Source organism: Rhinatrema bivittatum, chromosome 2 (assembly GCF_901001135.1).
Source record: "Rhinatrema bivittatum chromosome 2, aRhiBiv1.1, whole genome shotgun sequence".
NCBI lineage: Eukaryota > Metazoa > Chordata > Amphibia > Gymnophiona > Rhinatrematidae > Rhinatrema > Rhinatrema bivittatum.
The window spans coordinates 272,648,709-272,661,809 of record NC_042616.1 but is presented as its reverse complement, the minus strand read 5'-3'; the positions used below and the strand labels follow the sequence as shown (position 1 = coordinate 272,661,809).

The window sequence follows — 13,101 nt, the reverse complement described above, 5'->3', positions numbered from 1 at the left end:
TCAGAGGCCTGGATACTCGCTTGAAAGACGAGCTGGCCGCTCGTGAAACACCCGACTCGCTGGATGAACTAGTGGCTTTGGCTACTAGGATCGACAACCGGCTTCATGATAAGGTGAAAGAACTCCAGCCTAATGGAGGACCAGGTCAGAAGGAGGCTAGTGCTAAACATGCACCTCGGATGGTTCCAGTAATTCCTGCTGCCAGTGGAGATGAACCGATGCAACTTGGTCGCAGTCATTTGACTTCCAAAGAGAGAAGACTTCGGAAGAGGCATGGTCTGTGTATGTACTGTGGACAGGCTGGTCACGATGTCCCAACATGCCCAATTCGTCCGGGAAATGGACGGGCCTAGGTCCTGCAGCAGGACTGTTCTTAGGCTTTACTACGCCCTCTCCTCTCTCTCCCAGTCTCCTTGATCTGCGGACTGTCTGAGTTTCAAACTCTTGCCCTGGTGGATTTAGGGGCAGGAGGCAACTTTATTCTTCAACACCTAGTGGAATATTTGAGGATCCCCCTCGTCACTTTGAAGGTTCCACTTCTCCTATCTTCCATCCATGGGGAGCCCATACCGGGTGATGTGACTTGCCAAATTGTACCGGTAATTCTTCGCACCGGAGCTCTACATACCGAGTCAATTCTTTTCTTTGTGTTAGAGAAGGCCATGCACCCTGTCATCCTGGGGTTACCCTGGTTGCAGTCGCACCAACCCCAATTTGACTGGGCATCCTTGAAACTCTCCTGCCGGGGCCCAGGTTGTCATGGGAAGTGCCTTAAGGAGACTGTTCCTGCCATCTGCATGCCTACAACTCCAGTGATGCCGGGACTGCCGCCTCAATACGCATCGTTTAGTGATGTGTTTTCCAAAGAAGCTGCTGACATTCTTCCTCCGCATAGGTCCTATGACTGTGCCATAAGACTGAAACCCAATACTGAACCTCCTAAAGGATGTGTCTATCCACTCTCAGAGATTGAGAACAAGGCGATGTCCGAATACATCGAGGAGAATTTACAGAAGGGGTTTATTAGACCATCGAAGTCTCCAGCCAGTGCAGGCTTCTTCTTTGTGGGGAAGAAGGACGGTACCTTATGTCCTTGTATCAATTACCGAGGTCTGAACGAGATCACGATTAAAGACCGCTACCCCCTGCCTTTAATCTCAGAGCTGTTTGACCGGCTTCAGGGGGCCAAAATATTCTCAAAACTTGACCTGAAGGGGGCCTACAACTTAGTTTGCATTCGCAGTGGCGACAAATGGAAAACAGCCTTCAACACTCGAGACGGTCATTTTGAGTACTTAGTAATGCCCTTCGGCCTGTGCAACGCACCCGCTCTATTTCAGAACATAATGAACGACATCTTGTGGGTCCTGTTGTACAAAAGTGTCATGGTATACCTGGATGATATCCTGATATTTTCTCAGGATCTGCCCACTCATCTAGAGAATGTCAAGCAAGTACTACGCTGTCTCCATGAACACCGACTCTACACCAAACCATCCAAGTGTGAATTCCATAAAGACTCTGTGCCTTTTCTTGGCTATATCGTGTCTAAAGATGGCTTCCAGATGGACCCTCAAAAGCTAGAGAGTATAAAAAATTTGTCCCAACCTACCAGCCTGAAGACCCTGAGACGATTTTTGGGGTTTACCAACTATTATAGAAGCTTTATAAAGAACTACTCTTCTTTAACAGTACCCTTGACCACAATGACCCGCAAGGGTGCTATTGCTTCGAAATGGTCTGCGGAGGCCATTTCCGCTTTTGAGAAATTAAAGACTTTCCACGGAACCATGCTTGTGGCATCCTGACCGCAACAAGCCATTTATCGTAGAAGGTGACGCTTCGGATGTTGGTGTGGGGGCTGTATTGAGCCAAACTGGAGACTCTAAATCCTTACATCCCTGCTCTTTCTTCTCACGACGTTTTTCCCCGGCAGAGAAGAACTATGGGATCGGAGATAAAGAGCTCTTGGCTATTAAGCTAGCATTCGAGGAATGGTGGCCTTGGCTCGAAGGTGCTCAACATCAAATAACCGTATTCACGGACCATAAAAATCTAGAGTATCTCTGCCATGCGCAACGTCTTAACCACAGACAAGCCAGATGGTCCTTATTCTTCAATCGTTTTGACTTTGTGCTTAAATATCGCCCCAGAGACAGAAATACCAGAGCTGATGCCTTGTCACGCTCCTTTCTCTCGGAGGATGTGCCTGAAGAACCTCAGCAAATAATTGTCCCGAAGAGAGTCATCTTGGCGACCACACATTCTGTGCCCACTGGTAAGACCATTGTGCCTAAACACCTCAGGAAGAAAGTGCTTTTTTGGGTGCACGATTCCAAGCTGGCTGGCCATCCTGGTCAACGCCGCACCCTGCTCAAGATCCAGAAGTTCTATTGGTGGCCTACTATCAAGAAAGATACCCTATCCTACGTGGTATCTTGTACCAACTGTGCCAAACACAAACCTGCTTCTGGCCAACCGTGGGGATTGCTGCAGCCACGTCCAGTTCCAGAACAGCCCTGGTCACACATCGCTACTGACTTTGTAGTCGATTTATCCCTTTCTGGAGGAATGAATACCATCTGGGTAACAGTTGATCGCTTCAGCAAGATGGCCCATTTCATGGTGCTGCCTGGCTTACCCTCAGCCTTGGAGCTTGTGAAGCTCTTCATATCGTGCATTTTTCGCCTTCACGGCCTACCAGTCACATTGTTTCAGACCGAGGATCTCAATTCATGGCAAGATTCTGGAGGGCCTTGTGCAAGTTATTCGACATCTCTCTAGACTACACTTCAGCCTATCATCTGCAATCAAATGGCCAAACAGAATGGATGAATAGAACCTTAAAACAGTTCATTCGAGCCTACATGAGTTGCCGTCAGAATAACTGGACTGAACTGTTACCTTGGGCTGATTTTGCCATCAATTCTCATCCAGCAACATCAACTGGATCAACACCTTTTGAAATGGTATATGGATGCTATCCAACACCGCCACATCCACTGAAGCTCTCAGTGACGTCCCCAGCAGCTCAATCTACTGCTGATGAAATCCATAACCTGTGGACTCAGATGAAAGACATGCTAGTTAAAGCGAGTGACCATGCTTAGAAGTTTTATGACGCTCACCATTCTCAAGCGCCTGGCTTCAAACCCGGTGACAAAGTCTGCTTATCTACCAAACATCTCAGACTGAAGTTACCCTCCACTCGTTTTGCTCCTCACTACGTTGGACCATTTCCAATCCTCCGACGTCTTGGCAACATCACTTACAGTTGAAGCTACCACCCGGACTAAACATCCACAATGCTTTTCACGTTTCATTCTTGAAACCTCTCATGCTCAATGAATTCTCTTCCAAGACTCAGGAACCACCTGCCATCAACGCAGAAGATGACCTAGAATTTAAGGTCGAAGAGATTCTTGATGTCCAAAGACGAGGCAAAACACTTGAATACCTTCTTTCTTGGGAAGGTTTCGGCTCTGAAGAAAACTCTTGGGAGCCTCAGGCTAATATCCTTGATAAAGAGATGCTCCTTCAATTTCATCTCGCGCATCCTTTGAAGCCTAAACCTGGTACCCACAGAGGTGACCGCCCTTTGAAGGGGGGTACTGTTACGACTGTCGCTGCCCGACGTATCCACTCTGCCCTCCTTACCTCTTTGGTGACTCCTCCCGCGGTTGATGGATGTCTGGCTGCCGCGGCATCTGGCTGCCGTCCTCTCTGGCGTCCCCGGTCCGGCTTGGGCGCTACATCCCGCCATGTTGTTCAGCTGCCATAGGGCGCACGCACCGCATGGCCCTGCTTCTTATTCCTTCTTTGGCGCGAACCTCAGGGGCGTCCCCCTGTGATGACGTCACGCATCCCGGATACAAAAGCCTACTCTGTTTGCTAGCTAATCAAGTTAGCAAGGAACTCCTTACGGATGGGATTCGCTCTCCATACCTAGCTACTCTGCCTCTCCTTATTTGGACTTACTCTATCGGGGTACCTGCTCCTTGGGGGCCTCTCTCTTTTCTTTCAGATCGCTGTCTGGAACCGGTTCTCAGTACTTGCTCCTCAAGGGCCCATGTTCCCGGACTCGCTGCCTGAGCTCACCTCTGCTTGGAAGAAACCGCTGCCTACACCATCAGTGAGTTACCATCTATACTCTCTCAGAGCTGTTCCCTGGAACCAGGTCCTCGCTCCTCAAGGGCCTGCCTCTATTCCAGCTTCTGTGTTACCTTCTGGGAGAAACCGCTGTGTGAGTAATCTACCAACGAGGCTCTATACTAGAACCCTGTGTATGCTCCATTGTACTACTCACTATCTCAGTTTCTCTCCACTACAGCACAGTTATTGAGGGATCGCTGTTCCAGTGTCCTGAGGGACTACAAGCCCAGCCGGGCTTTATCTCTACTCACTACTGCCACCTCTGGTGGCTTCTCAACTCTGTTTAATAAAAGATAATTCTGTGTTGGGTGTCCTAAAGCTGAGCATGACCTGTGTCCCCTCTCGGGACTTTCCCCCGTGGGGGTGGTCATCTGCCACAGTGTCCAAGGGTCCACCCAAAACCTTACAAAGAATAACACAGAGAGATTGGGGGAATTGGATTTGAAATACAACCTTCGAGGGCCCTGACTTTTATGGTCTGGTGAAACAAATAAGCATGGGATAACTTGCTGATGGAGTGGTTACTACCCTTATCTGATAAGCTTGATACTTTGATACAACTCAACATTGCTCTCTGCTTCAACAGCAAGGAGTATCGGGGAATTGGATTCAAATAGCAACCAACGAGGGCCCTGACTTTTATGATATGGGAAACCGATAAGCATGGGGGTAACGGGGAATTGAATTGAAACAGCAACCAATGTGAGCCCTGATGTTTATGGTCTGGGAAACTCATAAGCATGGGGGAAACCTGCACAGCACAGTAGATACTGTCAAAATTTTCTGGGCGGACTGGATGGACCATCATTTCTCTGTTTCTATGTTATTGCCCCACTGTATGCATGAAGAAGTAGTCACTACATTTCTTACATTTACCCAGAACTACAACTCTGAGCATGCAATGGAGCAAAAGCAGAACTTGATCTGCCTGTTTAGGCTGAGATAGGTGAAGTGATAATCCTATAACTGGTGGGAATGGGACACAAAACATTTCTAGGTTTCCTTTGTCACTACCTGGTTTTGGACTGGACAGTCCTTTTTCATGTCTTTTTCTACAATGTCTGGACACTGTAATGTCCAGTCAAACTGTGGCCATCGGGCAGTGTATGGCTCTAGTGTCAGTTTTACTCCTGTTCTGTGATGCTTCTCCAAATGGCCCAAAAAGCCCCAGAAGAACAATATGGGAGAGAGGCATGTATAGCAGCTGTGTTCCTATGGACTGCTGCCTCCTCCTACAGCCTTTGGAGAAGGCAGGCTAGGCTAAAGATGGAAGAACAGAAGTGCTGGGGAGCGATGGTGTAGAATCTGGCTTCTTGGAGTTTCTACTTCAGTTTCTGTCTACACATTTTTTATTTCTACCTCATGGTCGCTTATTCTGTATTTGGTGAAGGTCCGTCTGTGTTATGCATGGGTGACAAAGGTGAGATATTCTGCCAAAGTGTAATTTCTGCTCCAGGATCTATAGCTCCCTGGAGCTGCCTCTGCTCTTTGCTCCACTGTCTGTACAGAGGCAATGAATGGGGTTGAGGCAGGGCAACTGATAGTAGATCCTATGCTCTTCTCAGACTCAGACTCTTCCCCATTGCTCAGGCTCATTTGCTTTCTAGTGGATAGCTTATAAAGACAGAAGAGAAAAACTCCATAGGAAGGAGAAGTCACCTAAATGCTTGCCACCTGTGACACTGAGCAGATTTATAAGCTTTGTTTCTTCTGCAGTACTCTTGTTGTTATTTTATTCTTCTTAACAACCTTTCCTTTTGCAGGTTTCTCATGTAAACCGTAGATAGTCTTTTAGGGCTATCTACAGCTTATGTAAGAAAGTCGTAATTTTGAAAGCTCTTTGAAACCCAATTGTAGTCTAATCTGCTTGTTTCCTTCCTCTCACCCATGCACCCCATATTCTGTTTTTTTTTTTTATATAGCTTGCTTCTGGGGCAGAAATTATATTTTTGTCTGTCCCAACAATTAGGTAAACCAGGGGCAGTTCAAGGCAATCTGCCGCATGAGGCAAGGGACGAGATGACGCCCCCTTGCCCTGCCCCTCTCGCTCTGCCCCCCCCCCCCACTGGCCTGGCCTCCAGTGTGGCGTCCCTCCTCCTCCTCCACACCGTCAGCCTGGCCTCCAGCAGCGGCGGCCCACCTCCCTCCTCCATGCTGTCGGCCTGGCCTCCGGCGGTGGCAGCACTCCTCCCTCCTCCACACCGCCGGCCTAGCCTCTGGTGGTGGCCTGCGGCAGCGACCCTCCTCTTTTCTGCTGCCGCCGGCCTGGGTCGGCAGCCACGGCAGGAACAGGCAGGGTGAGGCGGACGCCACAGCAGCATTCTGAGCGGGGCATTTTTTGCCCCCTCAAATTTCTGCCGCCTGAAGTGGCCGACTCGCCCTGCCTCATTATAGAACCGCCCCTGAGGTAAATTGTTGAATTTTTACCACTTTACTTAAGTAAAGCTTCTGGAATTGCTCCACTAGCTTTCAGGAAAATATATTCTATTATGACCCGAGAAAGGGAATATTAGCTAGTCAAGAAATCTATGAGGCTAGTCCAATAAAAAGTATTACCTTACATATTTTTTGTGTTTATTTGTTAATATTTCTCTATAGTAACAGCAGAGTAAAGACCTATTGTCCCAGCCAGTCTTCCCAGGGGGTGGGTGGGTCAAGGCAGGTTAGAGGCAGATCAGTACAGTATTGTAAGAATTAAAATCTACTTGGACCCCTGTTCAGGTTGTGTGTTTCATTTAATTTCATAGAAATAAAAAATAACTGCCTCACAAAGTCAGTATCAAGCAAATTATTAATTATGAAACCAAACATCGCCTTATACATGCCTCGTGCTACCTCTCATGTGGCAGTGAAAGTAAGAACCACTGCATTCAACTTTTATGTTACTGATGGGCGGCAGGATGTATTAAAAGTTAATTTTTCATTTGTCATTATTTTCACAAATATTCAGCAAAATTTGCATATTCATGAAAGTTGCTCACTACAGACTTGAACTGTTAAACTCTATGGCAAACTTTTTCACAGAAAGTAGACAAAATACTCGATTTTTTGCTGTTTTTACTTGTATGACATTTTTCGCCTACCCCTACAAAAGGATGTTCTACATTTAGCAGAACGATTCCTTTAACTCGTTAAAGCAGAATTAAAATTAAAAAAAAAAAGAAAGATATATATTTTTTTTAAATGAGACTAAGCTCATGCCAAACATATGTTTTCTTGCTTTTGAAGCCTTTCCCCCCCCCCCTCAAGATTGTAAAACCTGTAGATAATTCACCTGCTGGCCTGGCTTGAGGGGTGACAGTGTTATTCCCTGGGTGTTGATCACAGGTAGGATCTGGTTCCCTATTACGGTGGCAATGATCTGGCCCTGGGAATTGGTCAGTAACTGTGGGGTGATTGGCTGCACTTGAAGGCTCTGAGCTCCACCTGCTGCAGATTGACCGGATGGTACTGGATTAGGCATCAGTGGAATTGTCCCAATAATCTGCAAGAAAAAAAAACAAAACAAAAAAAATTTGATTTGTGCTTTCTTTGCGAGCACCTTCACTGTTTTCCTCTCTGAAGAAATGGCAGCAATTTCTTTTAAGCCCCAAAATGCCACAGAAAATGGACAATGTGAAAGCCAACAGTTTCCTCATACACATATGCCCGGGGTTGAGAAGGTTAATCCAAGTCAAGCAGCAAATTCTAATTTTCTATGGGTTAACATGAAAAGAAGCCCATTTTACATATGTTGAGAAAGATTGATTAGTATACAATAATGATTTCTGGGAACCAACAAGCTAACACAAGCTGTAGCATGAATTTGTGAAAACACAATAGCCTGTGGCAAAAAATGTTATGTTTGTCAAATCACTTGTGTTAAGCCATAAGTTGATGACGTAACCCCCCGCCCCCTCCCCTTATCATATTTCATGATGGCTTTCAAGTCTGGTGTATCCACTGTACAGAGCTAGCAACCTTGACATTTTATACCCACTCTCGGTCCTTAGCAGATCAATAGTGACAAGTGGAATGGGATCAATAGTGACAAGTGGGATTGCAAACATCCAGGGAACTTTCCATTTTAATTAATGCTCCACAAAGGCCACAGAATTCAAGAAGTCATTTTTGAGCAGCAGTTGCATTGAAAATCAAGTTTGTGTTTTTGGACTTTAACCTTGGCTGTTTAAAATGAGAGCACAGGACAGACTATATGCATGTTCCATACATGACTTCCACATGCTGCTTAATCATTTCACCATTCACCAGTAGCTTTTGCTTGTCCCGCACAGAAACCCAACCAATTTTTGTTTCCTTATGCCAACAAACAGAGGAAATGGAAGACCTTCGTGAAGAGAAAGAACACCACAGGATTTTCATTGGCAGTGATGGAAGTGGTTGTTCAGACAACCGGATTTTCATTCAAACTCTAACAGAATTATCAGATGTTGCACAAAAGAGAATGAGTTCAAATCAGCTAACGCTGAAGTTTTCAACAAAGTTGATGCCATAAAGTCAGTACTTGAAGCAAACAAGAAGTTATGACTGGGTGAGCAATAAGACAGATGGAAGTAATTCAGAAAACCCAAGTAAATAAATAAATACAGAGGAAAAAATAGGTAGCGGCAATGTAAGCTGTTTTCTACTCTATCAAGATTTTTTAATGGTCAATTCCTCCGGACTTATTTTGTCACATGAACCTATGCCTTATATAATTTGAAAACCATGCATCTCAGCTTCCCAGAGGAATAAAAAAAAACAAAGCATAACAAAATCTTTCATTATGGTTTAAGGTTGCCTTGTCATAATACAAAATTAACCTGATATGAATTGTTAATTAGAGAAGACTTTAGAGCTTTCAGAAGACTCTCAGAAGCCCAAACCTATTTGTTCATTAATTAATTAATTAATTAATTTATTTAACAATTCATATAAACCACTCAAAACAAGAAAACCTGTGAAGGCTCTCAGACAAATATGACAAACTAAGGGGGTCATTTTCAAAGGCTTATCGCATGCAATAAGCCTCTATCGCACGTGAAAAGGCCCTTTTTGCATGCGATAGCATGCTGGGGCGGAGTCGGGGCGGCGAGAGGAGGAGTTGGGGCAGCGAGGAGGCGGTGTCTTCGCTGGCGGCGATAAGGTTAGTAACGTTATCGTCGCCAGTAGTGCAGCCAATAGTGCCACCTTTCACGGTGGCGCTATTGGGTGCGAAAGCTGGCAGCGAAAACACCGCGGTGGTGCGAAGGCTGCCGGCTTTTGCAGGTCCGCCCTCACTTCCCCCCTGCCCCCCGTTTTTGCTGGATTCACCATTCTGTGATAAAATGGTGAATCCAGGCCTAAGTTATTTAAAATGAGCAGAGTATATCCTTATGGAGCTGCTTAGTACAAAGCAAGCAATACATTTATTAATCCATTATATATTGTAAAGTGTAAATACAGCACACCTGGCACAAATACAAGTATATACAAGAATCTTTTTGGTGGGGATTCATGCCATTAATATAGCTACTGCATATCACAGACCCTAAAATACAGATGATACTCCCACATAACAAAAGAGCTGGTAAATGCGAAAGATGTGAATGGCTAAAATTGTCATTTTGGTTTGGGTTTTTTTTTTTTCATTTTTAGCCCAAATTTCATTTTGGGGGTTTTGATTTTTTATTTATTTTCATTTTGAGTAGTTTTAGAAAATAGTGTGTCCTCCAGCGCACAGCTTACCTAAACAAATGAAAATGAATAGTTTCAGGTTTTTCAAGGCGATGTTTGATTTGTTTCAGATTTTAAGGAAATGAAACAAAAATGGCCATTTTCACTTCAGATTAGCATTCGTTTCTAAACAAATGCACATCCCTAATAAATGCCTGCAGGGCATTCACACCACTAATTTGGTGAAATAAATCCAGGTTCTTAATAGAATATAAACAGGTGACTTTTCAAATGTGGCACACACAAAAATGAGGCACTTGCATACATAAAATAGTAGATACGTGAATACATGCTATTTTCAAAGCTGCAACTTACATGCGTATATTGGGGTCAATGAATAACTTCGCATGTTTAAGAAAGGGCGTACAGAGGCGTTCCAGTACAGGGCTAATATTTTCGCAAATAAGTTGCTATTTTAAAACCTGCAAAGTGACGCGCAGATGTGTCTTACTTGCACATATTTACTTCTGCTCAGAATCTGGTACAAGTACTCATAAACATCATTAAAGAGAAAAAATGAGTGGGTAGAGGGTCTGGGTGCAATGGGAGGACTTCGAGATGAAGAGCTGCAGATGGACTGAGCAAACTGGTAGACTAAGTGATAAAACTGGTTATTTCATTGCCGCGCGCCTGTTATGCAATACCCTAATTTACGAGTGTAAAAAGCCAATTACCCCCCAATTATGGGGGGTAAAAGCATCAAATTAACACAATTAAAATCTACACATGTATCCTTGTAAAATTGGAAGTACAAATATGCATGCGTATACTTATCCAACTAATTTGCAGCATATTCAGCTAAGTAGCGGCATTCTCGCTACTTAAATAAATTTGAACTTATTTGGATAAGCAGTGCCGCTTTCCCAGTATATTCTGATTTATCTGACTAAGTAGCAGACAGCCTGTATAGCTGGATAAGTCTGAAAAGCCCTCTCGTCTGTCTAAGTAGAAATTTTCGGACTTATCATAGAAACATGGAAATGATGTCAGAAAAAGACCAATCGGCCCATCCAGTCTGCCCAGCAAGCTCCCACACATTTTCCCATACTTATCTGTTTCATTATTTTCCCATACTTATCTATTTCACCAACCACCAAGTTCAGGGCCCTTGTTAGTAACTGTTTGATTCAAATTTCCTGCCACCCCCTGCCACTGATGCAGAAAGTAATGTTGGAGTTGCATCAAGTTGAGCATAAGGCTTGTTGGTTATCTGGCCACATGCCGCTACTTACCCGGATAAATCAACATTTATCTGAATAAGTCTGAACTTGGGCGGTTTTTACATACGCGAGCATTTGATAATCTTTCTGCACCGGTTATAAAGTACAGTGGCAACTTTGCGGGTACCCATATACATGTATAAATGGGCAAACACCAACAGCTTTGAAAGTTGGGCTCAAAGTTAATTTTTCTAAAAAAAGAGATCTGACGTATGCCAGCTGGGCATATGTTGTCGGCATCTTCATATTTTAAAGTATAACAAGGTCAGGTCAAGGGGCATTTTACAGTACCAGAGCCCATGCCATCATTTTAATGGCCCAGGAAGACTTCAGCAAGTTTAGTGATTTGCTACCAGTTACTTCAAGAAAGGATTGGGGTCACTACTAATGTCCTATCATAGAGTTTTTTTACCAGCTGTGCTTCCATTGGCAAGGCACACTTTGTCTTCAGAAATTAATTTAACAAGGAGCCACTGGGGGGCCTCCTAAGCCCTCTTCAGCACATCACTGAACGAGTTCTGTCAGAACCGGGAGTTGTAGAAGCACAGCAGGTATTGCAATAAAGTTCCATTGGCTATTTTTTTTTTTTTTCACATAAACAAATTTTACTGAATAGGAGGAAAAATCCATTCATACCCTGTCAGCAGGATATTTTATAAAGGATCTCTTTGCTCCCCCACTTTGGTAAAGGACATGGCCTTGATGTGTCAGCTCTGGGCATATAATTGTACCAGTTTGCAGTGCTACTCCCCTTTAGGCAAAAAAAAATGCTGCGCTAGTTATCTCAGTAACAGAAATGTTTGCCTCCAAATATAAAAATGCTTTCTCAGGTTTCAGTGTAACAGTCACAGAATGGTAATGCTTAAGTAGGCATTCTGCTTATGGTGTGCGTAGAATACATTGCTTAGTTGATCCATTCTAAGGTAACTATATACTTTGTCACGGATGGTGCAAGACTATTAAGTGAACCTTCAGCCTTGTGCCTCTCCCCTCAGCCCTGAAATCCCCCGCCCTCAGCCCACCCACAAAAGTAAAACTTAAGCATTTATAATAACACATTTTACATGGAAAAGGATATTCAGTTTTCTGAGATAAAAATATCTTTTACAGCAGTGTATGGCAACCAGAAAATCTTGCTAAAATGCAAAAAAGACACTTGGAACCCATATGGTATTAGGCCTTTTGTAACACCTGTTAGGTGAAGGCTTGGCACTCAAAGCCATGAGTAAAGTGAATTACAATTACAATATAGTAAATCTCCCATACCAAAACAACAGCAACTGCTAATACTCAAATAGTAACAAACCTACCTATGAAAAGGCAATGCTGTAAATATTACACCAGGCCCTAAAGCACCATTACACCTCCTATTAGAAAACAGAACAAGCCTAGCTGCTATAAAACCCTACACAGAAACTACACGCTAGCAGAATACCTCAAGTTCGATCATGCGTGCAGAACACAGACAATTCCTCACCAAATACAGAATAAAGAGACCATAAAGTAAAAATTAAAAATGTTCACACAAAATCTGAACTGGAAACCACAATACTAGACTCTGTATGCAGCACAACAATGGGAAAACAAAAACACTTCATAAAATATCAAATAAATTAAAAAATATAAAACATCAATAACAGTGAAACCATACTATTAAAAAAAATATTTCAAAATAGCTAACAAATAGAATGACATCCAAGAATTAAAAACTCTGAAAAATTAAAAACAAAATGTCCCAATCTCCCCAAAAAAATATTGAAAAACAGCAGACACATCAAATAACATCCAATGATTAAAACTAATAAGGATATAAAATCAACCACTCTTCATACTTGGGAACTTTTGATTTTCAGATGCCCCAAAATTGTCATGGATTAGCTGATGGGGTGAGGTCCAGGGATTGGACCTCACCCCCAAATGTTCTCCTTTCTCTCACATATACACATACACATTTGTTCTCTCTTTCACATAGAAACACACACATACACACAGCTCTCCCACAAATGCATACTCTATCACACACATACACACATGC

The 13,101-nt window shown here is 43.7% G+C and overlaps 1 protein-coding gene across 2 annotated transcripts in view; it reads right to left on the bottom strand.

Annotated features, from left to right (window-relative positions):
* The window catches only part of POU6F2 (POU class 6 homeobox 2), a 1,096,545-nt gene that overhangs the window by 61,416 nt on the left and 1,022,028 nt on the right, over window positions 1-13,101 (bottom strand). For both annotated transcript variants that reach the window (XM_029589525.1, XM_029589526.1), the window contains one exon: window positions 7,427-7,636. In XM_029589525.1, coding sequence (XP_029445385.1) covers window positions 7,427-7,636 — 210 coding nt within the window. The remainder of the gene's footprint in view (window positions 1-7,426; window positions 7,637-13,101) is intronic.